This window comes from Haliaeetus albicilla, chromosome 16, assembly GCF_947461875.1.
Source record: "Haliaeetus albicilla chromosome 16, bHalAlb1.1, whole genome shotgun sequence".
In the NCBI taxonomy this organism is placed as follows: domain Eukaryota; kingdom Metazoa; phylum Chordata; class Aves; order Accipitriformes; family Accipitridae; genus Haliaeetus; species Haliaeetus albicilla.
In genome coordinates, this window is record NC_091498.1 from 5,806,950 (window position 1) to 5,827,451 (window position 20,502).

Sequence of the window (20,502 nt, forward strand, 5' to 3'; positions counted from 1 at the left end):
TCCCTGCATGCACACATCCCCTTGATGCATCCCCTGCGCGTATGGATACATCCCCTCCATGCATGCATACATCCTCTCCATGCATGAACACATCCCCTCCATACATGCATACATCCCATCCATACATCCCTTCCATGCATGCATACATCCCCCCTATGCATCCCTTCTCTGCATCCTCCTCATGCATGCGTACAGCCTCTCCATGCACCCCCTCCATGCATATATCCCCTCTGGGCATCCCCTCCACGCATCCAGCAGCACTGCCATCCTGGGGGGGGGCTCTTCCAAGCCCCTTCCCCCAGGGAAGGAGCCCCCCGGGAGCTGACGGCCACCCGTGCCGCCCTGCCCTGGGCCAGCGCCAGACCTTCACGGGGAACAAGGCGCCTTTGTGGAGCCCACGTCTCTCTCCCGCTCTTCTCATGCAAAATTCGGGCCGCGTCCCCACAACGGGGGTGACAGGTCCAGGGTGCATTAATGATCCTCGTTAAGCAGCATGGATGTATTACCAAATTAATCCCAGAGCTCACCTGAGGAAGCTGTGGTTGGGAATTTTCCCTTCGTGATTTGGGCTGTGGGGTGACAGAACAGGATGATGACACACTGGGGAACTGGGGACAGTTTTGTTGCGACACGCTGGCTGCAAAAAAAAAAAACCCTTTCCCATTTTGGTTTGCAAAGCAATAGGTTTGGAAACACAATTTTGAGGTTTAAAAGGCTGTGGGAAGTGCGGTACATCGCTGGAAAAGGCTTGTGTGGCTTAAAAGCTCTGTGTTTTCAGGTTCGTTCCCCCCAAATCCTGGAAATGTCCTGCTTCTGCTTGGCCACAGCTGCATTTCCTCCCCCAGACTGGGATGTTTCAGTTCAGCTGCTGGAACCGCCCCATGTTCCTCCCCAGACTGTCCCCAACTTGTCCCTTGGGTGCTGCACGACCCGGGTCCTCTTCCCAGCAGGATTTTGGGGGCTTGTCCCTTCCCTGGGAACCAGGGGGGACCCTGCAGAACCAGCACCGTGCCAGCCCTCTCCTGCCTTCGCTGCCGAGCATTTAAGCGGCTTAATTCCTTTATCGGGCATTATTTTAACAAGCTTTTAGTGTTGCTGGGAGAGGATTTGTCAGGATCGCTCTGTGCCTGGCTTGGGGCTGGTGTGGTTTGGAGAGAGGTGTCCATCCCCCTCTGCTTTCACCCCAAAATGGTCCTGGGTGCTGATGGGGATGTGTGTGACGTGGCCGGTTTGTCCCCGGAGCCCTGGGGACAGACACATCCCCTGTGAGCAAGTGCCACCACGGTGCTAACCTGGTCGGGGAGGCTGTTGAGAGCAACTGGGGGGAACTGGAAATTGGAGGGAACACGTCGTGCACCCCCGTGGCACAGGGAGGGGTGACACTGGGGACACTGCCAGGGGGAGGGAGGGGGGCTGGCAGCTCTGGGGTGACCCCAGCCCTGCTGAGCCCCTGCCCTGGGGAGCTGATGTGGCCTGGGAGGAGGAGGAGGAGGAGGAAGAGGAGAAGGAGGAGGCAGGGAGGGGCAGAGCAGTGTCCCCAGGGCTGTGCAGTGTCCCCAGGGCAGTGCAGTGACCGTGGGTCAGAGCAGCGTCCCCAGGGCTGTGCAGTGTCCCCAGGGCAGTGCAGTGACCATGGGTCAGAGCAGCGTCCCCAGGGCTGTGCAGTGTCCCCAGGGCTGTGCAGTGTCCCCAGGGCTGTCAGCAGAGCCACCCGTTGCCAGCGGACTCTTTTCCTCTGACGGCACCAGCGCTGTGGCTCTGGGTAGGGGACACCTCACACATGGACCCAGGGGGACAGGACCATTCCCGGGACAGGACCATGCTCCCAGGCTGGCCCAAACACAGCCACCACCCAACACCCCCATGCGCAGGCGACCCCAGCCCTGCTGTAGCCTTCTTCCCCTCCTCCTCCTCCCCATGGGGACGAAGGCCCTGCAAAACAGGCTGTTATTTTTAGCTCTGATTTAGCCGGTGCATCCCGGGTTTTCCACGTGCAGTAAAGCAAACCATCCTCCCATCCCGGGGAGCGCCCGCCATGATTTACTTGGCAAAAAGCTCTTGAGCTCCCAGGAAAAATTCAGCTTTGAAATGAGATTGCAACGATGCAGCCGGGACTGGGATTAAAACCGCAGCAGCGACGGCCTTTCTTGACATCGGGGGAAAAGCATCATTGGGGTGCCCTGTCCCTCACCCGTACCCCAAGAACCGGCTCCGGCGGTTTGGGTGGTTTGTCCTTCCCGGTTTTCCGGGCAAGCATTTCTCCAGGGCTGGATTTGACCCCAAATAAATAGGCTGGCCTGACAGGGAGAAGCGATGCGGCAGCATCCCTGGGGATGAGCCGAACTTGGACGAAGCTTTTTGGTGCTGGTGGGTGGCGTTGTCCCGCTTCCAGGGCTGCGAGCTTCCCGGTGGCTTCATGGGGCTCAGTGACACCCGGGTCCTGTCCCCCATCCGTCCCCCCCACCCCGCTGGGTGCTGCTGCTGGGTGCTGCCTGGTCTTGTGGGACAGGGCTGCATCATGGCAGGATGCTGCTAATGCCAGGGCTTCTCCCTGCGTGATTTGGGGCAAAAAATCCCAATATTTTCAGCGTTGTTCCTTCCACCTTCCAAGTTGTCACCTGCCCAAGCAGTTTCCCACCCTGGAGTCGCAGCCGGGGCTGGGTGACCCAAGCACGGATCACGCCGGAAAGCTGATGCAAAGCTTCCCCCGCTCCTCGCCCCAAACCTTTGGAAAAACATTTTCCTCCAGAAATAGGGCCGGAGAGGATGTTGGCGAACAAGGCGCCTTTCATCCCCGCTGGCACCGCTGGCGGGGACACCCGGGGGCTGCCAGCACTTTGTGCCTCCTCCCGCGCCTGCGCCCCACCACCCTGGCCGGGAAAGGGCTGGAGATTTTCCTCCTTTTACACCTTTTTGGGGTTTTCTCCTTTCTACTTGCTCCGAGTTACGTCCTGGCCCTCCCTCCCTCCGTCACCCCCTCCCCACCCCCGGGGACGGTGGCTTCGCTGGGTGTCACCGGGGTCCCGTGGGCCACTGTCACCCCCAGACAGCCTTGTCCAGGTTTCCATGTCACCATCCTGCGGGAGAAAAGCATCACGTCCCCGTCCCTCGAGGACATCCAGCAGGACACGGCAGCTCATGGCAGAGGAACCAGCGGGATTTTGGGGTCCCAGGACCCCCCCCCCGGGGTGGGCAGGACCCTCTGTCCCCAAGGAGCGGCAGACCCTTTGTCCCCAGTGCCCAGCCCACGGGGACCACGCTCTGCCCCGGCTCTGCACCACGCAGCCTCGGGCGCAGCCCGTGGGTGCTGGGGGGGGGCACCCGAGGGGTGGGGGCACTCGCCAGCCTGCCCTGGGGGTGGGTGTCACCCCCCCCCCTTTGCTCAGCTCTGTGCGGTGCAGGACCCCCACGCAGGGTGCTGCTGCACCCCCCCCCCCACCTGCAGCTCCCACCACCACCCACCCCAACGACCCCCCGCACCCGCTCTCCAGCTGGGGACCCCCCAGGACCCACTCCAGCTTGGTGGAGACCCCCCCGCCCCCGCAGCCGTGACCCCTGGGGACACCCCCTCCACACCTGGGCACCCTTCTGCAGGCAGGGACCCCCCCCCTCAGCTGGGGACCCGCCACCCCGCTGGGGACTGGCCCCACAGCCCTGCACCCCCCTGCAACCAGGGACCCCCCCCAAAGCCTTGCACCCCCCTTGCAACCAGGGAGTCCTCCCCGCACCCAGGGACCCCCCCCCCCCAAACCCCGGGCAGCCGTGCACCCCCCTGCAACCGGGGACCCCCCTGCAACCGAGGACCCCCGTGCAACCGGAGACCCCCCCGCAGCCGTGCACCCCCCTGCAACCGGAGACCCCCCCGCAGCCGTGCTCTCTCCAGCACCCGGGGTCCCCCCTTGCACCCGCTCCCCCGCGTCCCCCCCCAAGCAGCCGGCACTCCCGGGCAGCCTCGTGTCCCCCCCCTCCGCCTCCGGTACCGGGAAACCCCTCCCGTAGCCGCCCGCCCCCCCCCCCCCCCCCCAGCCACGGGGACTCCCCCCCCCCCGCACTTCGCCGCGGGCGGGAGGCGGGGGCGGGGCTCGTGCTGCGTGTTCGCGCGGCGGCCGGCAGGGGGAGCCCCCGGCCCGCCCGCTGTGGCGGCGGGGTCGGTGTCGGTGGCGGCGGCGGCGGCGGCCGGCGGGGCCCGCGCGGCGCTGACGTCAGGGCGGAGCGAGCCGCCGCCGCGCGGCCGCCGCTATTTGAGGCGCGGGGCGGGCGCGCGTGCCCCGCTGCGCCGCCGCGCCGGAACCGCGGGCCCGCAGGCGGCGGCGGCGGCGGCCCCGGCCCCGCCGCCCACCGCCCCCCCCCGCCCGGTTCCCTCCCCCCCCCTCCCCCCCCCGCTTCCCCTTCCCGCCCCGGCCGCACCATGCGAAGCGCCCGGGCGCTGCTGCTCGCCCTCGCCCTGCGGGTCTGCGCGCTGGACACCGAGACGCCCGCCGGTAAGAACGGAGCGGGGGGTACGGGGGGGGTGTGCTTTGGGGGGGGGGTGTCTGCTCGTTGTGTGGGCGCTTGCGAGCTCGGGGCGCGCTCCCCGGCGCCCTCGGCGGTGGGGCAAGGCGGGGGGTCCGGCAGCCCCGGTGCACGGCGGCTCGCTGCCCGTCCCGCCGCCGGGGCTTCTTCGGGGCGAGCGAGCGGCCGTCGAGTTCGGGGACGCCGGTGGCCGGAGCGCGGCCAGAGGGGCTGGGCTGCACCCTCGCACCCCGCCATCCGCACGGCCGGAGCTGAGCCCACCCCGAGCCCGGCGGCGGCCGCTCGCTCCCCGGTACCGGGAGCCCCCTCCATCCCTCCTCCGTCCTCCCCTCCCGCTGTAACCCCGGGAAGGAAAACTTCACCCCGGCGGTAGCGGGGGTTCGCTTGCGACGGGAGACCCGCCAGGGTTTAGCGGCTCAGCCGAGAAGCGACCGGGGGGCTGGCGCACCGGGCATCGCCCGCCGCCGTCGGGAGCCCGGCGAAGCCCCGCTGCAGCCCCGGGCGAGGGACGGCGGGGTCCGAGTGATTTATTTGCAAACGCCTGCTCGGCCCGGGGGTGCCGGGGGGGATTTGGGGACCCGTCGGGAGGAGCAGGTGACGGCCGAGGCTGCTCTCGGGTTGCAGCCACCCCCGGCTCTCTTTATGTCGCGGGGATATAATTAGAGTTTTACCACAGCTCGAGCGACTTATTTTATTTTTTTAAACTTATTTTATTTTTTTTAATTTGTTTTTTTGCTCCATCCCCCTGAGCATTTCAGCATTGAGACCTGCCCCCGCCCCGAGAACGAGCACGGCCTGACCCTGCAAACAGGGGCTGGGGAAAGGATAAAAAGCAGAGGCGAGCTGTGGGGGGACAGCTCGCTCCCCACCCCATTGGGAGGCAGGAATGGGGCTTGGGTGCTGCAGGGTGGGTGAATTTGGGGTTCCTGAGAAGCTACTGGGGGCTGTGATTGCTTTTTGTGGAGGAAACTGAGGCACAGGAGAGAAGGGAGCTGTTGCCGTGCTCCAAGGGGATGTCAGTGCTGCAGCCTCCAGCTCTTGGATGATGCTCTGTGCGTTAAGGTGTATTTTTGCCTGGTACTTTAATTTTTTTACCTTTAAAAGGAAGCAGCTCACCTGCATGCAGTCCCTATGTTGGTGCATTGATTTATTTTTTTTTTTGGGTAGTGGCCTCTCTCCAAAAATTATAAATAGTGACACCCATCAGCAGAAAGCAAAATAAGGCTGACCTGTGCGGTGGGGGGGATGATGGATGGGGGGGAATACAAAGCAGCAGGCTCCCCATGGCTCACGCAAGCTGGAGGAGATGGGAGGGAACGGACTTATATTTTGCTGGGGCAGCTGGAACAGGGATAGACGTGTGCTGGGGTGGGGGGAGATGCTGATCTGTGTGCGGAGCAGCCCTGTGCTTCAGGGCAGAGCAAGGAGGCAATAGGGAAACTGAGGCATGCAGCTGGAGAGGGACTTATGAGTCCTCTGCCAGAGGAAGGGGCTTCTGCACCCCCCCCGGGTGTCAGACGGGGGATCTTGAGCTGTGTTGCTCCCCAGTTCTGGGGTGTGCATCTGTCTTTGATGGCCATCATGGCTGAGCCACAGCAGCGTGTGAGGGGCTGGAGGGACAGTACTGGGGACCTGGAGCTGCTGGTAGTGGAGTGGGGCTGGGGGGACTTTGTGGGGAGACTCCCCCTCCCAAGCAAACCCTTTCCCCTCTGTGGGCTTCCTTCCCTGCAAGATGGCATTTGCAAAGAGCAGGATCGGTCCCGCTTGGGTGTAAATCAGGAGCATGTTTATTCCAGTGTTTTTCCTGGTAGATGCAGAGCAGGCTTAGCTCCATGGTGGAGCAGAAGCGGCTGGGTTCGGCTGGAAGCGAGGGGTCTGCTTCCAGCCCCCGGCTCTATTGCAGGCTGCTTTTTACATGAATACCGCCGTCTGTTCCTGCTGATGTGGTTTGGCTGGCTGCGGGGACGTTGGCTGGCTGCGGGGATATCACCCGGCTCGTCCCTGTGGAGCTCGGGGCTGCATGGCAGGCAGGACTGGTAAAAAAAAAAAAAAAAAAAAAAAATTTAAGCTGGCTGCATGGGCTTTGGGGTAGCCCTGAAGCCAGTCACGGGGAGGACCAGCTGCTTGGCTCTGTGGGTATTTGGAAGATGGGTGGTTTTCTTGCTGCTCTTTTGCAAAGAAGGGGTGTAGTGTGATCCCTTTTAGAAGTGGGGAAACTGAGGCACGACATGCCTGTGCCCGGCTGACCTCAGTGAGCAAGTGGCTGAGCTGGGAAAGAAGCTGGGTGCCCTGGTTGCAGCCTCCCCACCAGCTCAGGATGCCGTTTGCTCTTTCCTGGAGCATGCAAACTTTTGCAATTCATTAAGATTTCACAGCGACTAAGCTGTTGGCGCATGTCTGCATTGTGCTTGTCATGGAGGGGGCCAGGGTGGTGTTGAAAGGCGCTTGCTGACCCTCCAAACCAAGTGGTCCCTTGTGCTCTTACGGTGTCAGCTGGCTGTGACAGGGACCTGTGGGTTGTCACTGGTGTGATTTGCCAGCCTCACCTTTCCTCTCTGGGCTCTTTGCAATAAAACACGGAGCTTTTCCCCTTGCTAAAAGCCTCCGACTGGGAGCAGGCTGGCTCACAGGGCTCCAGGCTGGGCCATGAGGCAGCGGGTTTTGCAGGCGCAGCTCTTTTTTCCTCCTCCTTTTGCCTTCCCGTGCTAGGAAAGGGTACAGCTCCGCTCCTCTGTATTGCACCCATGAACCCAGAAACTTCAGCAATAAGTTGCTCTCCAGGTGTACCCCAGCCTGTGCCCCCCCCCTCCATGTTCCTGGGCTGTTTTCTGACAGCACTGGCAGTGGGGACGCACGCCTGCAGCTGCTGGCGCTGCGTGGCACTCCTGCCATAATTATGCGGAAGCTGTTTGCACTTGGGTTTGACTGCGTTAGCAGCAATTAAGCAAATAAAATATTTGGGTTTGGAGCTTCAACTTAGGAGGCCGGTGTTGCCAGAGAGCCCCGTATTGGGGTTGGTGGCATCTCTGGTGGTGCTAGGACTGGTTTTGGGGGGAGCTGTGGGGGGGGTGGTTGCTGGTTGTGTTGGACGAGCCCCTTGCTGGGGGACCAGGCAGGAGGGCTGGGGCAACTCAAGGGTCCTGTCACCCCCTTGGGACAGCCCTTGCAGGCTGGCAGGAGGAGGCACGGGTGACCCCAAACCTGCGGCGGCTGTGTTTGTCTCGGCCGAGTGAATGGGAACGGCCGAGCAGATGCCGTCCCCAGAGCTCGCACTGGGGTTGGGGAGCAGAACAAATCAGCCTGGCGTCCCCTCGCCCTGGCCGTCAACCGCAGCATCTTCATCAGTGGGGGTCACGGGGGGATGCTCGGAGAAGCGGGGAGGGTGAGGGATGCTGTGTCTGTGCATCCCAGCACAGGGGCTGGGTGGGGGGTTCGAGCGGGGGGCTGTCCCCGGGGGCTGCAGGGATGGGTGCTGCTGGCAGCCCCCTGCACCAGCCCTGGGGTGCTGGGGACGGGGTCGGTGTTTTGTGCTCTCCGAGTGCCTGATCCTGCTTTGCCCAGTGTTTATTTCTCTCCATCCATGGGCTCTCCCGTGCCAGGGCATTTCTTTCTCCCCACTCTGCCTTCACCAAGCACACAAAATGTGCACGAGCCTTACATTTTCCTTGTCAGCTTGTTTCAGGCTTGGATTTTTTTCTCCCCCCCCGGCCTGTTCTGCCGTGCCAGGGAAGAGTCTCTTTCTCTTGCTTGCTCCTATGTGTGTATAAACACCCCCACAGGCTCCTGCCTGGGGGATGCTCCGGAAAATCCTGTTGATGTGCCCAAGTGTGCCCAGGGCAGAGGTTTTCTGCTCCCAAGCCCTTGGCTCTCCAGTGTCCCTTCTCCATGCACTTGGAGCATAGTGGATCTTCACCACCCGTGGGGGTGACGCAAAATTTAGGGATACTCTGCATGATGCTGATGCTCCTGGATGCACCTCTGGCTCTGCGGTGGAGGGTGGCAATGCCAGTTCCCCCCCCCCCCCCCAAAAAAAATTGCAGTTGCGTTTGTTTCATTTTTCCCTCTTTTCCTTGTGCCAAAACTCCTGTTTCATGATTTTCCTCTGGGTGCTTGGACCTGCCCTCGCCTCGGGAACAGGGATCCTGGTGAGTCACCTCCTGGCCCGAGCTGCACATTTTTCCCTTTGTTATCCAAACTAAGACAAACCAGCCCCGCTCCAGCTTCCCTGGGAGCTTTCGCAGAGCAAAGTCCAGCAGGATCAGGGCTGCTGGGGGAGCAGGGACACCTCCTAGAAGACAAGGGCAGATGCTTGTTGGTGGCTTTGACCCCTGCCCTGGGCTGTGACAACCTCCCTGCTGCCTGTTGATGTTGGTTTTTTCCCTGACTGCACCCGGGATGGAGCTTTTCCATTGCATGCGACCCATCACCCCGTCCTCGCTCTGCAGAGGGGCTGAGAGCCCCGAGCACCCCAAAACACCCCATAAAAAGCCTCTCCTGGCTGCAACACCCCCCCCCCCCCCCAGGGATTTGCTGCTTTGCTTTTGGCAGTCGTGCAAGGGTTAAGTGTGAGGGGCTGGCAAGGCAGAGACAGGTAAATCCCTGCTGCATGCTCAGAGCCGGGAGGTAGCACAGGCTCTGGAGAGCCTTATCGACACAGCCCTGCCATCTGCCTGCTTAAACCTCCATAAATAAGCTTTTTAATAATCTATTATTAACATGCACTATAATTGTCTTATTAGACATGTCTGGGAACCTTTAGTTACTGCGTGATTAAATGTCAAGATTCCCAAACCTCTTTTCCCTGATGGCAGCTTGGGATTTGCTTTGCAGCTTTCCTTGGATCCCACTTTCCCATTCCAGGCTGAAGACCTCCCCACCTTATACTTGGGGAAACTGAGGCTTTCTCCTCTGGGCAAGGAAGATTCCGAGCAATTAGTCCCCGGGAGCTAATTGCCTCCTTGTTGGCAGCCTTAAAATAAATAAGTCCTGGAGATGGAGCTTTTTCTTTCCGCTGCAGGTGGCCTGGCAGAAGCTGCTGCTGATTTTCCTGGGATGGATGTGGGTGGGTGATGGGATGGGGGAGAGGGGGGTGCCAGCCTGCGGTGCCCCTGGCTGGAGGGGGTCCTGGGGACACGGGACCTGCTCTTCCTTGCCTGGTGGAGGGCATCTCTGGGGAGGAAGAGAAGGGCTGTGGAGCTGGCGGGTGCTGGAGGGACTTCCCTGGTTTGTTCCCTGAGCTGTTTTTTTTTTCCCGGCCCTGGGAGCGGTTTCTTCTACACCCTCTGCCTGCACTGAAAGCCAAAGTCCAGCTCTGCTCCAGCTGCTGGGAAGCAAAGGCAGAGCCCCTGCCTGCAGGGGCAGCCCTGTCTGTCCTGTCCCCCCCACAGCTGGCGCTGGCATGGGGGGGCTGTTGAGCTGGTATTTGTTGGTTTTGTGTGTGGTGGTTTTTTTTTGTTTTTTTTAATGTCAGGAGTGGTGTTCCTGCTTGCTGAGCGGTCGTTGGCTGCAGCTCATCCCCTGGCTGCTTTTGTGCTCCTCTGGGTCCTGCCCGGGGTGTCACAGCTCTGGTTTGCAGCACCCACCTGTGCCTGGGTGCTGGCCTGGGGAGACACACGGATGTCCTGGGGTAGCCCATGGGTTTCTACAGGTTTAAGGGGCTCAGGCTTTGCACCCCAATTTCTCCCACCCAGAGAGCAAATCCAAGCTTGGATTGTGGCAGCTGCATGCTCTGTGAGCCAAGATGGGGCTGTCCCCATCTTCTCTCTCCGAGTACCTCTGCCAGACCCCAAATCTGGGTGCTGGTGCTCTGCTCGCTGCAGGAGCAGGATGGCAAAGCTCCCCCTTCCCCCTGGTCCCCCCCTCGCTGTGGGGCTGCAGGGGGTGTGGGGCCCGATCCTGTGGGGTGCCCGGCCATCGGGGTGCCTGAGCAGCCGCTCGCTCTGAAGCGGAGGCAAGGCTGCAGTGGGAGTGCAGGGAGGGCGATGCTCCTGCGGTTTGGGGTTCAGTGGGGCTGTGGGGTCCTGGTGCGTGATCCCTCTGTGCCTGGCAGACTCACAGCTGGAAGGAGCCTCCCAACTAGCATAAATTTGTCGTTTCCTGACCTTCCTGCTCCTCAAAGTGCTCCAGATGTTGAAGAAACAGAAGCTGGGTGAGGGTTGGTGGGTGCTTAGCACCCCTCCTGCACCCAGCTTCCCCCTCACAGTGTCCTGCGCTGGGTCTGGTGGCCCCAGCTTGGTGAGGGGGGGCTTTGCTGGGCAGTCCTCTTGCTGGCAGGGGATGTGGGGACATGCTGTCTGCCGTGCACCCTGCTGCCTGGGGGACCCCTCTGCCTGCCCACCCGGGGGTGGGCTCTGACCAGGGGCAGGCAGGGGGCTTGAGAAACTGCCCCCCATCCCAGGTGGGGATGCAGTGGGAAGTGAAGCATTGCACCCTCACTGCAGCTGGGGGGTGTAAACGTGTTGCCAGAGCAACTCTCTGAATATTTTTGTCACACACTATTTTTTGTTGTTTATTTTTTTATTGGCTTGAAAAATATTGGAGAATTGCCCACAACAGGGTAGTTGTGCTGGTGCAGACCTCCCCGGCTCCCTGTGGCTGCAGCCCCCCTTGGCTGCATGGGACTGGCAGAGGGTCCCTCCCTCCCCACTCCGGGGCTGTGCTGGGCTCTGCCCCAGTGTGGCACCCACTGGGTGCTGGGGACTCCCTTGCTCTGGGGAGCCCTACATAAGCCAGTGTTTACTGGCTTTGACTTCCTGGACCCCCTCCTGTGGATAAGACCTTTCTTGACATCGTTAAGTTAATCAGGGTTGTGACCGGGATGCAGTGGCTGACTGGCTTGAGATGCTCTGAGCTCTCCCAGGACAGAACGAAGGGATGGGGACACTGATGACCTGATATGTCTTAACGAGGCCACTGTCCCTGTGGCTGCTTTCGGCGCCTGCGGGTGACCGCATGTGGAGATGAGCCACGGCAGCCCCTGGGCATTTGAGCCTGGCGTGCTGCTTCATGCCGGAGACCTTCAGCCTAATTAGCCTAGCCGAGGGGGCTGCTCTGGTCCAGCGTGCTTCATCCCGCAATCAGGCCATCAGCTGCTGGATGGGTCACCGGGAGGAGGATGTCACCGGGAGGTGAGCAGTGGCTGGTCTGGAAGGGGAGATGAAACACTTGCTGCAGCCCAGCTGCTCCCCTGGTGCGGGGGGCTTGTCTTTGGGGTGCTGCCTGGGGGTTGTCTTGCTGTCTGATGGGAGATAGTGGAAAATGGCTTTTTCTCCAATGGGCCAAAGGGGATGGAGCATTGTGGCCACTCACTTACGGAGGTGAAGGCAGGTGGAGGGCTGGACTATGGACAAACTGCATTTCCTTGCTCGGATGGGTTTGGAGGTGTCTGGAGAGCTGCTGTGGTTTTGGGGATGCTCTGCAGGGCTCCTTGGGGTGCAGCCTCATCCCTGTCCCATGCTGTGTGGCCCCAGTGCCTTGGTTCCCCCCTGAATCTTAAGCCCTGATGTGGTGGAGGGTTCAACAACAGGGATTTTAAAACCTGGGCAGCAAATCCAGGCAGATCCACCCAAGGATGGTATCTCCTCCGAAGCCCTTGCCTTGCTGTTGGCAGCCCACCCATGGGGACAGGGACCTGTCACGGGTCAGGGCAGCCCCACGCACCCTTGAGTGCCAAGTCCTGGGTCACGCAAAGCTCCTAACCCCCAGGCAGCACATCCCTGCCCATCAGCAGTGGCATGTTAACATCCTGCGTAATTAGCAGAATAAATGTTCTTCGCATAATCACTAGGTGCTGCGATTCAGTTAATTGAATTAGCTGAGGTGGGTGATCCCTGGTCACCCCCATGGCACCTCCAAGTCCCTGCTGGGATGTCTAGTTCTGTGATTTTGGTGGCAATGGGGTACCTGCCTCCGCACCCGATGGAGGTGGATGCTGGAGCTTTCCAGGGTGTTTTTGGGGAAGGAGCATCTCAGGGGTGACTTCTGAAGCCCTTCCAGTGCCAGGGCAGGCTCTGGCCTCTCCCCGTGGGGATGGGGATGTGGTGCAGGTTTGGCTGCTGCCCAGCTCAGTCTTTTCCCAAGCACTGTCCTATTCCTGCTTTTTTTTTAACTGTATTTTCAGCTGTCTGCTGACTGATAATGTCCCATTGATTTTCTGCAGCCGGCAATCAGCCTGCTTTCCTTGGATTATAACAATATCAAACTAAAGCAGCACATCTCTGCGTTGGGCTGTTTTTCTTTTTATTAGCTGAACTTTTTAATTAGTATTTTACCTGGGCTCCTGTCTGGGCAGCTGCTGCTCACCGTGTCCAGATCTCAACAGCATTTCTCAGTGCAAGGGGCCGTCTCCTGCCTTTCCTCCCATGGGGGTGACTGGGCTGTCATGCTTGGGCTGGGTCTGGTGGCTGCAGCCGGTTGGGGATGGGAGCTGGGACCCGGCTGGGGCAGGATGTGTGCGGGGAGGGGGTTGCAAGGTGCTGCATGTTGGGGTTGCAAGTTGCTGCGTGCACTTTCAGTGAGCACCGCTGCAGGGTCTCTTCTCTGGCCACCCATGCGCTCCACCAAATTTTTCAGTTATTGCTGCATAATTAGTGTAATCCCAGAGTTTTTAGTGCATGACCAGTACGTGTGCTGGCATGGGCTGAGGATGCTGCAGGTCAGCCCCGCCGTGGGGTTGGGGGCAGCTGGGAAACATGGCACTGGGGCAGGGGGGGAGCACAGTGCCTTGGTCAAACTGTCTGCCCTGAGCCAGGGCTGCAAGTGGGGTCCCCACAGGGCCATGCCTGGGCCTGGGGGGAGTAGTGGGACACCCTGTGCTGGGTGGCTGTGGGATGGGGGGGTGGGAGATGCTTGTGCTGGAATGGGGGTGAGGCAGTGATTGCATCTTGCAGGAGCAAGACAAGAAAAGTTGGGGAAGGAAATACCAGGAATGAGCCTTTGGGTGTCCAAAATGGTAGAATGGAGGCAGTGGGGGGGGTTAGAGGAGTGGGGTCTCCTGTGATGAGAGCTGCTGTGGTGGGGGAAATTTTGGGGGGACTGAAGGGAGTGCTGCAGGCAAGCTCCCCTGCCCAGCGTGCTGGCTGCTGGGCAGCAGTTTTCCTTTCCCTGGAGCTGGGCGGAGGGTCCTGAGCCTTCCCGCGGGGGATGTGGTGCAGGCGGGTGCTGCGTTGGGGCTGGCTGAAAATCCAGCCTTGGAGGGGTCTCCAGGCTCACAGGGAGGGCGATGCCTTCCCCTGCCTGGCTGGAGAGGGGCACCCCGGCAGGGTGGGTGCAGAAGGAGGGCAGGGGTTTTGGGGTGCTCCTGTGGGGCTGGGGAGCAGGTCCCTGTGCAGGAGCAACTGGGGAAGAGGGAAGGAAGGAATCGGGATGCTTGATGTACCATGCACCCTCTCAGCTGCCAGCACCGTCCGTGAATCCATCCTGCGCCCTGGCTGTTGGCCACGAGTTCATCTTGTGTGACCAAACGCAGGGTTTTGCTGTTGGGGACGTGGATTCAAACCCAGCGGTTCCGTGCACCGAGTCCGCCAGCTCTCAGCAGTGCGGCAGCACGCACGGACCCTGCCGGTGCGGTGCTCCTGCCTGCCTGCTCGCCCTCGGAGCTGGAGAGGCGCAGGGGGTGGGTGCCTGCCTGCGTCTTGGCTGAGTTTTTATAGGACCTCTGAAAATAAAGGAGGTAGGGATGGACTTTGAGCAGGTTTCCAGAAAAAAGGGAAATTTGATTTTTTTTTTCTTGACCATTTGGAAAGCAAACCTGGCTTCACAGCCGGTGCTGCCAGCGACAGAGGGGAGATATTAAAAGCAATAAATAAGCTGTTGAGGAAAGGTATCTGCGGGCTTCTGTGACTCTGGATTTACAATGTGTCGTCCCCAAGTGCTGGCTGCTTTTACACCTAATGCCTGCACTCGGGGGACCTGAGGAAATTATCTGCCTGGTTAAAAGAGATTTTAACCTCTGGGAGCACTGGATGGCACTGGGATGCTGGTGGAAACCCCCAGATGAGTTTGCTGGAGCTGCTGGTTATTACTGTGGCCTGGGGGATGGATGGATGCCTGAGCCGGCACCCACCATGAGTGGCTGAGCCCAGCTTGGGGACTGGTAAAAACACGTCTGTTGATGGGAGCTTTGGGCTGGATTAGCTGTATCCCCACTTTTGCCTGGCTGAAGGGCGCCCAGCTCTGTCTGGCGTGCTCCTCGAAGCCATGACACGGACTCCCTGGGCATGGAGTGCCTTTTTATTCTCCCCATGGGGACTTCTGCTGGTGGCAGTAACCTCCAAGCAGATCCTGTCTGTCTGTCTGCCCCCCCTGCCATTTAATAGCAAAGGGTTTAGCTGAGCCCATGCCTCCCCCAGCGCTGGCAGCTGGGCCCGTGCATGATTGATTTGCCCACGTCAGCCACATCACCACCTTTAAACCTTGATGTCAATCTTCCCACGTTGCTTTTCCCAGCTCTCCTGGTGAAATGAAAGGAGGAGGAGGATGTCAACCTGGATTTTGCATTGCACTGAGATGTGCTTCTGCTCTGCCCCAACCTTCCTCCCTGCTCCTCTTCCTCCTGCTCTTATTTTCCCCAAGGACTGGGAGGCAGATGCTGGGCACAGTGGGGACCATGACTGGTTTTGCCGTGTGAGGGCTCTTCAGCAACGCTAGCGGCTCCCTTCTTCACCTTGAAAGGCCATAAATAACCCGGCTGAGCTGCATCCCTGAGGCTCTGCCGGCACTGGCATGTGCTCCATCACGGGAGGATTAGCCCACCGGCGCGCTTCTCTCCTGCATCCATCACTGTGGAGAGGTAGTACCCGGAGGGCGAGAGGCTGTGGTTGGGGGGAAACCGAGGGTTTCCCCTGTCTTTATCCCCTGCAAAATGGGATTGGTTTGGAAAACTTGGTCTTTCCCATGATTTCTGCAGCAGGAGCTGGTTTTGGAGGCCCCCAAGGCTGTGGTGATGCTGCTGCCATGTCCTGGGGCAGCTGCTTTCCCTGTCTGAACTCATGCCAAGGGAGCATCTCTGTGTCCTTGGGGGTTCCCCAAAAGCAACATTTCACCCCTGGGGCTCATGGTCCTGGTCCCTCTGGGTCCATGGGCATAGGGGGTAGATAGCCTTCAGTAGGGCCATGGGGACCTGATGGTAATAAAGGAGCCAGGAGGAGAAAGAAGCTTTTTTGCCCCCTTTTTTTCCCTTTTTTTCAACTTATTTTCACCTTTTTTTCCCTCCCAAGGTGCCAGGTGGCTCCATAGCCCAGGAGCTGTAATTGCACAATAAGCAATTGATAATGGCAGGATGGAGGTTTCCAAAGGCCTGCCTTGTTTTCCTTCCTGTGGAGTCAAAGAGGCAGCCCTGACTATGTTTATTAAGTGACGGTTCATTATTAAAGCACTTGTGTTGCAGGTTAGTGGCCTCCTGGCTGGGGAGCTTGAGGGTGTTTCTGCAGGATCTCTCCCGACTGGGGTACGTAAATAATGGAGAAAAGATGCCGGTCCTTCCCCCGGGAGCAGCACTGGCCGGATCCAGGCTCTGCGCATGGACAGCACTTGGATGGGATGTTAAATGTATGTTTCTGCTCCGGCCGAGTGACTGAAACCTCCTGGCTTGTGCCCCACAGCATCACCGCAGAACAGCCAGGGAGCTGAAATGCCTGGTCGCACCTGCATCAGGGTGATGCAGCACCCTGGTCCCGACGGTGCTGATCCCCCTGAGAGCTGCTTTGGGGGGTGGGAGGGAAGGGGAGCTGCGTTTTGCAGCTGGATGTGCCCTAAGGAAGGACTCTCTCTGGCAAGATTATTTATTCCCCCTTTGCTTTTAAATGCGTTTTCATGATAAGGTGATGCTTGGTGCACCTGGTCCTTGCACAAGCTGGCCCCGTGGCATTTCAAACCCTTTAGAGTTGTATTTTCCCAGTTGTATTTGCTTTTCTCAGGCTTGGGGATGCCTCTAATGAATCCGTATCTCCCAATTGCCCTGTGTCCATGCCTGGGGTCTCTTGGAGGCTCCCGGGGCCGGAGCTGGGGCTGGGCACTCGCTGCGGGAGGTTTAACACCTCCATGGGGACCTGCAGGTAAAAACCATAAAGAGTCTTTAACAGGCCAAAAAAAAAAAAAAAAGGCAGATTTATGTCTTCTGTAGTTGCTGGTAGACGGATATTGTTCTCCTAGTCCTGTGCTTTCCAAACACTGAGGTTATCAGGCATAAGTGACTTATTATGCAAATCCTCTGTCTTAATATCTGGCTGCTCTCTCCCTGGAATTGCATTGGCTAAACCCCATGCGTTATTGGAGCTGCTAATGTTTACACATTAGCTTCTTTGGCTAATATACAAGGCTTCAAGTTGCAAATTGATGTTTCTTACAGCTGAGCAAATTCTTTTTCTATTAAATGCAATATTTAAAATGATTTGGAGAAGCAAAACAAACTACTGGTGAGAATTTTAATGGAGCTGCTTTCCATATTCTTCTAATCAGCTTTTATCAGGGCCAGGAAATCAGTAATATTTTTTTAAACATTTCTATTTCACAGAAGTGGGGAACAGAGGAGCAGGGGGAGGGTATTTATTGTAATCTCCAGTGTGTGTAATGGACAAAAACACTTGCAGGTGCCTGTTGCGCTTGTGCCCCAGGCCCTCTGAGTGTGCAGCGAAGCGGGGATTTAGCTCCCCTTTACCTGGACTAGAAGAGGTTTTTCCACTGCTGAGACCAAAATCCTGGGGTGTTTGGGTTTGGTTGGTGTTGGTGTGGAGCTGGTGGGGGGCGCTCCGTGCAGTGGGGGTCTCCATCGGTGTGAGATGCCGGGATGCTGTGGTGCAGGACCTGCTTTGTGTCTTGGTTTTCTCGCTGAGCTGGATTCCGTGGTGCTACATCCCCCCTCCATGCGAGTCCTGGACCCCCATAGCATTGAGTCTGAGCCCCCCCGCAGATAGAAATGGGGTTTCTGATCCCTTATCCATTAATAACCTTGACCGGGAGCCTGTGGTATGGTGCATACGAGATCTTGCTGGATAAAAAGTGTATCTAATTTTAGATGAATTGCAATACGTGTTCCCTATCTTCCGTGTCTGCTGGCGCCCGGAGGAAAGTGGCTCCCGGCATTTCCTTCCCAGGGCACGTTCCCGTAGGAGCGTGCCGAGGAAATTGTCTTTAAATAGCAGCCGGGATCTGGGAGGTGGGAGGCTGGCTCGGCTCCGCAGGGGTGCCGCGGAAGGGATGCCGGCATCCGCTGGAGCGGGGTTCTGCATCCCAGCAAACCCTGGCTCCCTGGGCTTTCCGCCGTCCCTGGGGGATGATGCTTGGCTGCTGGTGTTACGGGACTTCACCAAATCACCCGTGTGCCTCATTTTCCCCATTTGCAGCAGCAGCATTAACCATTTATCCTGTGTAAGGAACTTGATCCTTTGGTGCTCCAGGAGCTGCTGGAAAAGGCCAGGGATGAAAAATTAATCCTGACTCCAAAAGGTCACTTGTGTTAGCTTTCCTGGCTGGTGCCTGTGCTGTGTGTGGGGTGCTGGGGGCTTGTGCCCCCAAGCTGCTGCATCCCAGAAACGCCTGTGGGGCTAATCCAGTCCTGGCTAGGTCAAGATGGGAGCAAAATGGGCTTTTTCCCATCAACTGGCTTTGCTTTGTCCCAGACTGGGAGTCTTGGGTGCCTGCCCCAAGTTTCATAGGTCTGGGGAGCCTGTGCTTGCTGAAGTTTGGGTATAAAACCTTTTTTTTTTTTTTTTTAATAAAGCCTTTCCACTTTTTAGTATGTTATTCATGTAGCATCCCCATCAGATAATGCCCTGAAGGGTCTGGGCAGTGTTGGTATCCCCCTCGGGGTACGGGAGTGTGCGATCCCATCACGGATGGTGCTGGGCCGCCCTTTAGCGCGGGAGCCTTTTCAAGGCTGCTGGATAAAAGAAAAGAGAAGCCTGTGGAGCTTGTCTCACAGTGCAGGAGGTTAAACAGAAAAGGTTTAAGTGTGTAATTAACTTTGAAGTGAGAGGAGCATAGACTTGGTGGATGAAAGAGCACTGGGCGGGCTGGTGGGCAGGCGGCCACATTCCTTGGTGGCCACGGAGATTTAATTAGATGCCGTCCATTGTACTTGGTTGGTCTTTCTTTTCCTCCCTCTTCTTTGCGAATCCTTCGTTCCTCCTCTCCCTGGCTTTCCTCCTCTCCGTCCCTGGGGAGGGGGATGCTGGGTGGTAGCGGTACCCAGGAGGGATGCTGGGCGGCAGCAGTACCCAGGGGGGATGCTGAGCAGCATCAGTACTCGTCTCCCTGGCAAATCCCTCAAGCCACCTCTCTTTCTTTCCTTTTTTAAAATTTTGGTCCATCTGGTGTTTAACCCCCATGTTAGCACTCATTCCTCCTCCCCTCTGCCCGGGTACACCACGGTGCCACAGGGATTTCACGTGGGGTGTTTCGGGGGTATGTCTTGTCCTTGGCACAGGGTGCCTGTTATGTTGGAGCAGGCTCTGTGTTTGGGGGGGGGGGGGGCTTAGGTGACTTTGGGGTGTTCAGATATCGTCTCGGATGCCTCGCACCCCCGGGAGCAGACCGTCACGCCCCCGGCAGTATTTTTAGCCACTCTTGCGTTTGAATCGCACCTCCTGCGCTCTCTGCCTTCATCTCACCGCCTGGAGCTGCTGTTACCCTGGCCTTGAGCCAGCACAGGGGCTGGGAACTGGGGGCTCCTTGTTTCCGCCTGGTGATTTTTTTTTTTAGGGTGCATCCGGACCCGGAGCGGTCCCAGCTGGCTCCCACAGACCCCGTCCCACTGCCGTTAGCCCTTAGGGTGGGTATAACCATCCCCGTGCTGCAGGTTGGTATTTCAGGTTGCAGTCTCCCTGCCCTCCTTGCAAACATGATGAAACCTTAGTTTTTCGAAAGCCACTCTGAGTTTACCCCCTCTGACTTTCCACAGCTGCTGGGGCACCCACAGCCACCCCCTCTGGAACTGGGATGTTGGCATTTAATTGCTCAGGTGTTAATTTTTATGACCCTATTAATCTTGTGATGGGGAGGGAGAGGGGGCTGGAGGTTGAGCTTCTCCCCAGCCCTACCCTTGCATGGGGAGAGATGGTGCCATAATCATCCCATAGCTCATGGAAACCAAGGCTCTGCAAAACCTTTTTTATTTTTTCCCTGTGTATACAAATCATAGACAAATTTGTTGGCGAGATGGAGCGGCTGGTCAAGCCACCTTCGTTTTGCGCTGTGGATGGGGGGAGCGGAGGGGAGGGAAGGCTTGTGCAGGGAAAAGTCATAACAATAAACCTGTCCGAGGAGGGAGATGGATCGGTTCGGCCAGCTGTGCCTCTGCCAGCAAAATATCTACTCCACGTAATTGCATTTTAAGCTTCTGGAGCTTGGGCATCGTCTCGCAGGTGACTGAGGATCTGGCCTTGGGGTGAGGGAGCAGTGGGGAAACTGAGGCACGAGGCCAGTTGGTGCCGGTGGTTGCACTGGGGATGGCAGCGGGATGGGGGTGGTGGAGATGCAGCCCAGGAGGAGCAGGTTATGTCTCCCTCGATGTCATTAGTGGCTGGGAATAGTTTATTGAGGGTGAAGGAATCACTTTTCCCTGGGAAATGGGGCTCTGCCAGCCTGAAACACTGTTTGTCTCCCCTCTGGTTTCTCAGACCAAAAAAAACCCCAACACTAAGAACAAATTTCTCCCTCCCAGAATATCCCATTTCAGTAGATCTTGGAAATAAACACTTGGGCTTTTTTTTTTTTAGTTTCTGACACTGTTTTATTTTGAATTTTTTTTCTTCCTGGAAAATTTTGACAGATTTGTGCTTTTTCTCCCATTAGAAAGCGCAGCCAAGTTTCAGACTATTTAAAATCTGGTGCGGCTCATGGCGGGAGCCGAAGGAGCTGAGGACCGGGGTCTGTGGTGCGGGGGTGCATCCGCACGTAGGCTGGGCAGACGCTCCATTTCAGGAAGGATTTAAGAAAACTGTGAGGTCCTGGTGCCTCCAGGCATATGAATAGGAGAGAATTTGCTTTTAGTTT

General features: G+C 58.2%; 1 protein-coding gene across 4 annotated transcripts in view; it reads left to right on the forward strand.

The window, feature by feature from the left end:
* The first annotated feature begins 4,365 nt into the window (after positions 1-4,365).
* PTPRU (protein tyrosine phosphatase receptor type U) overlaps positions 4,366-20,502 on the forward strand; it is a 77,509-nt gene continuing 61,372 nt past the window's right edge. For all 4 annotated transcript variants that reach the window (XM_069803363.1, XM_069803364.1, XM_069803365.1 and 1 more), the window contains exon 1: positions 4,366-4,481. In XM_069803363.1, coding sequence (XP_069659464.1) covers positions 4,409-4,481 — 73 coding nt within the window. In that variant the 5' untranslated portion in view covers positions 4,366-4,408. The remainder of the gene's footprint in view (positions 4,482-20,502) is intronic.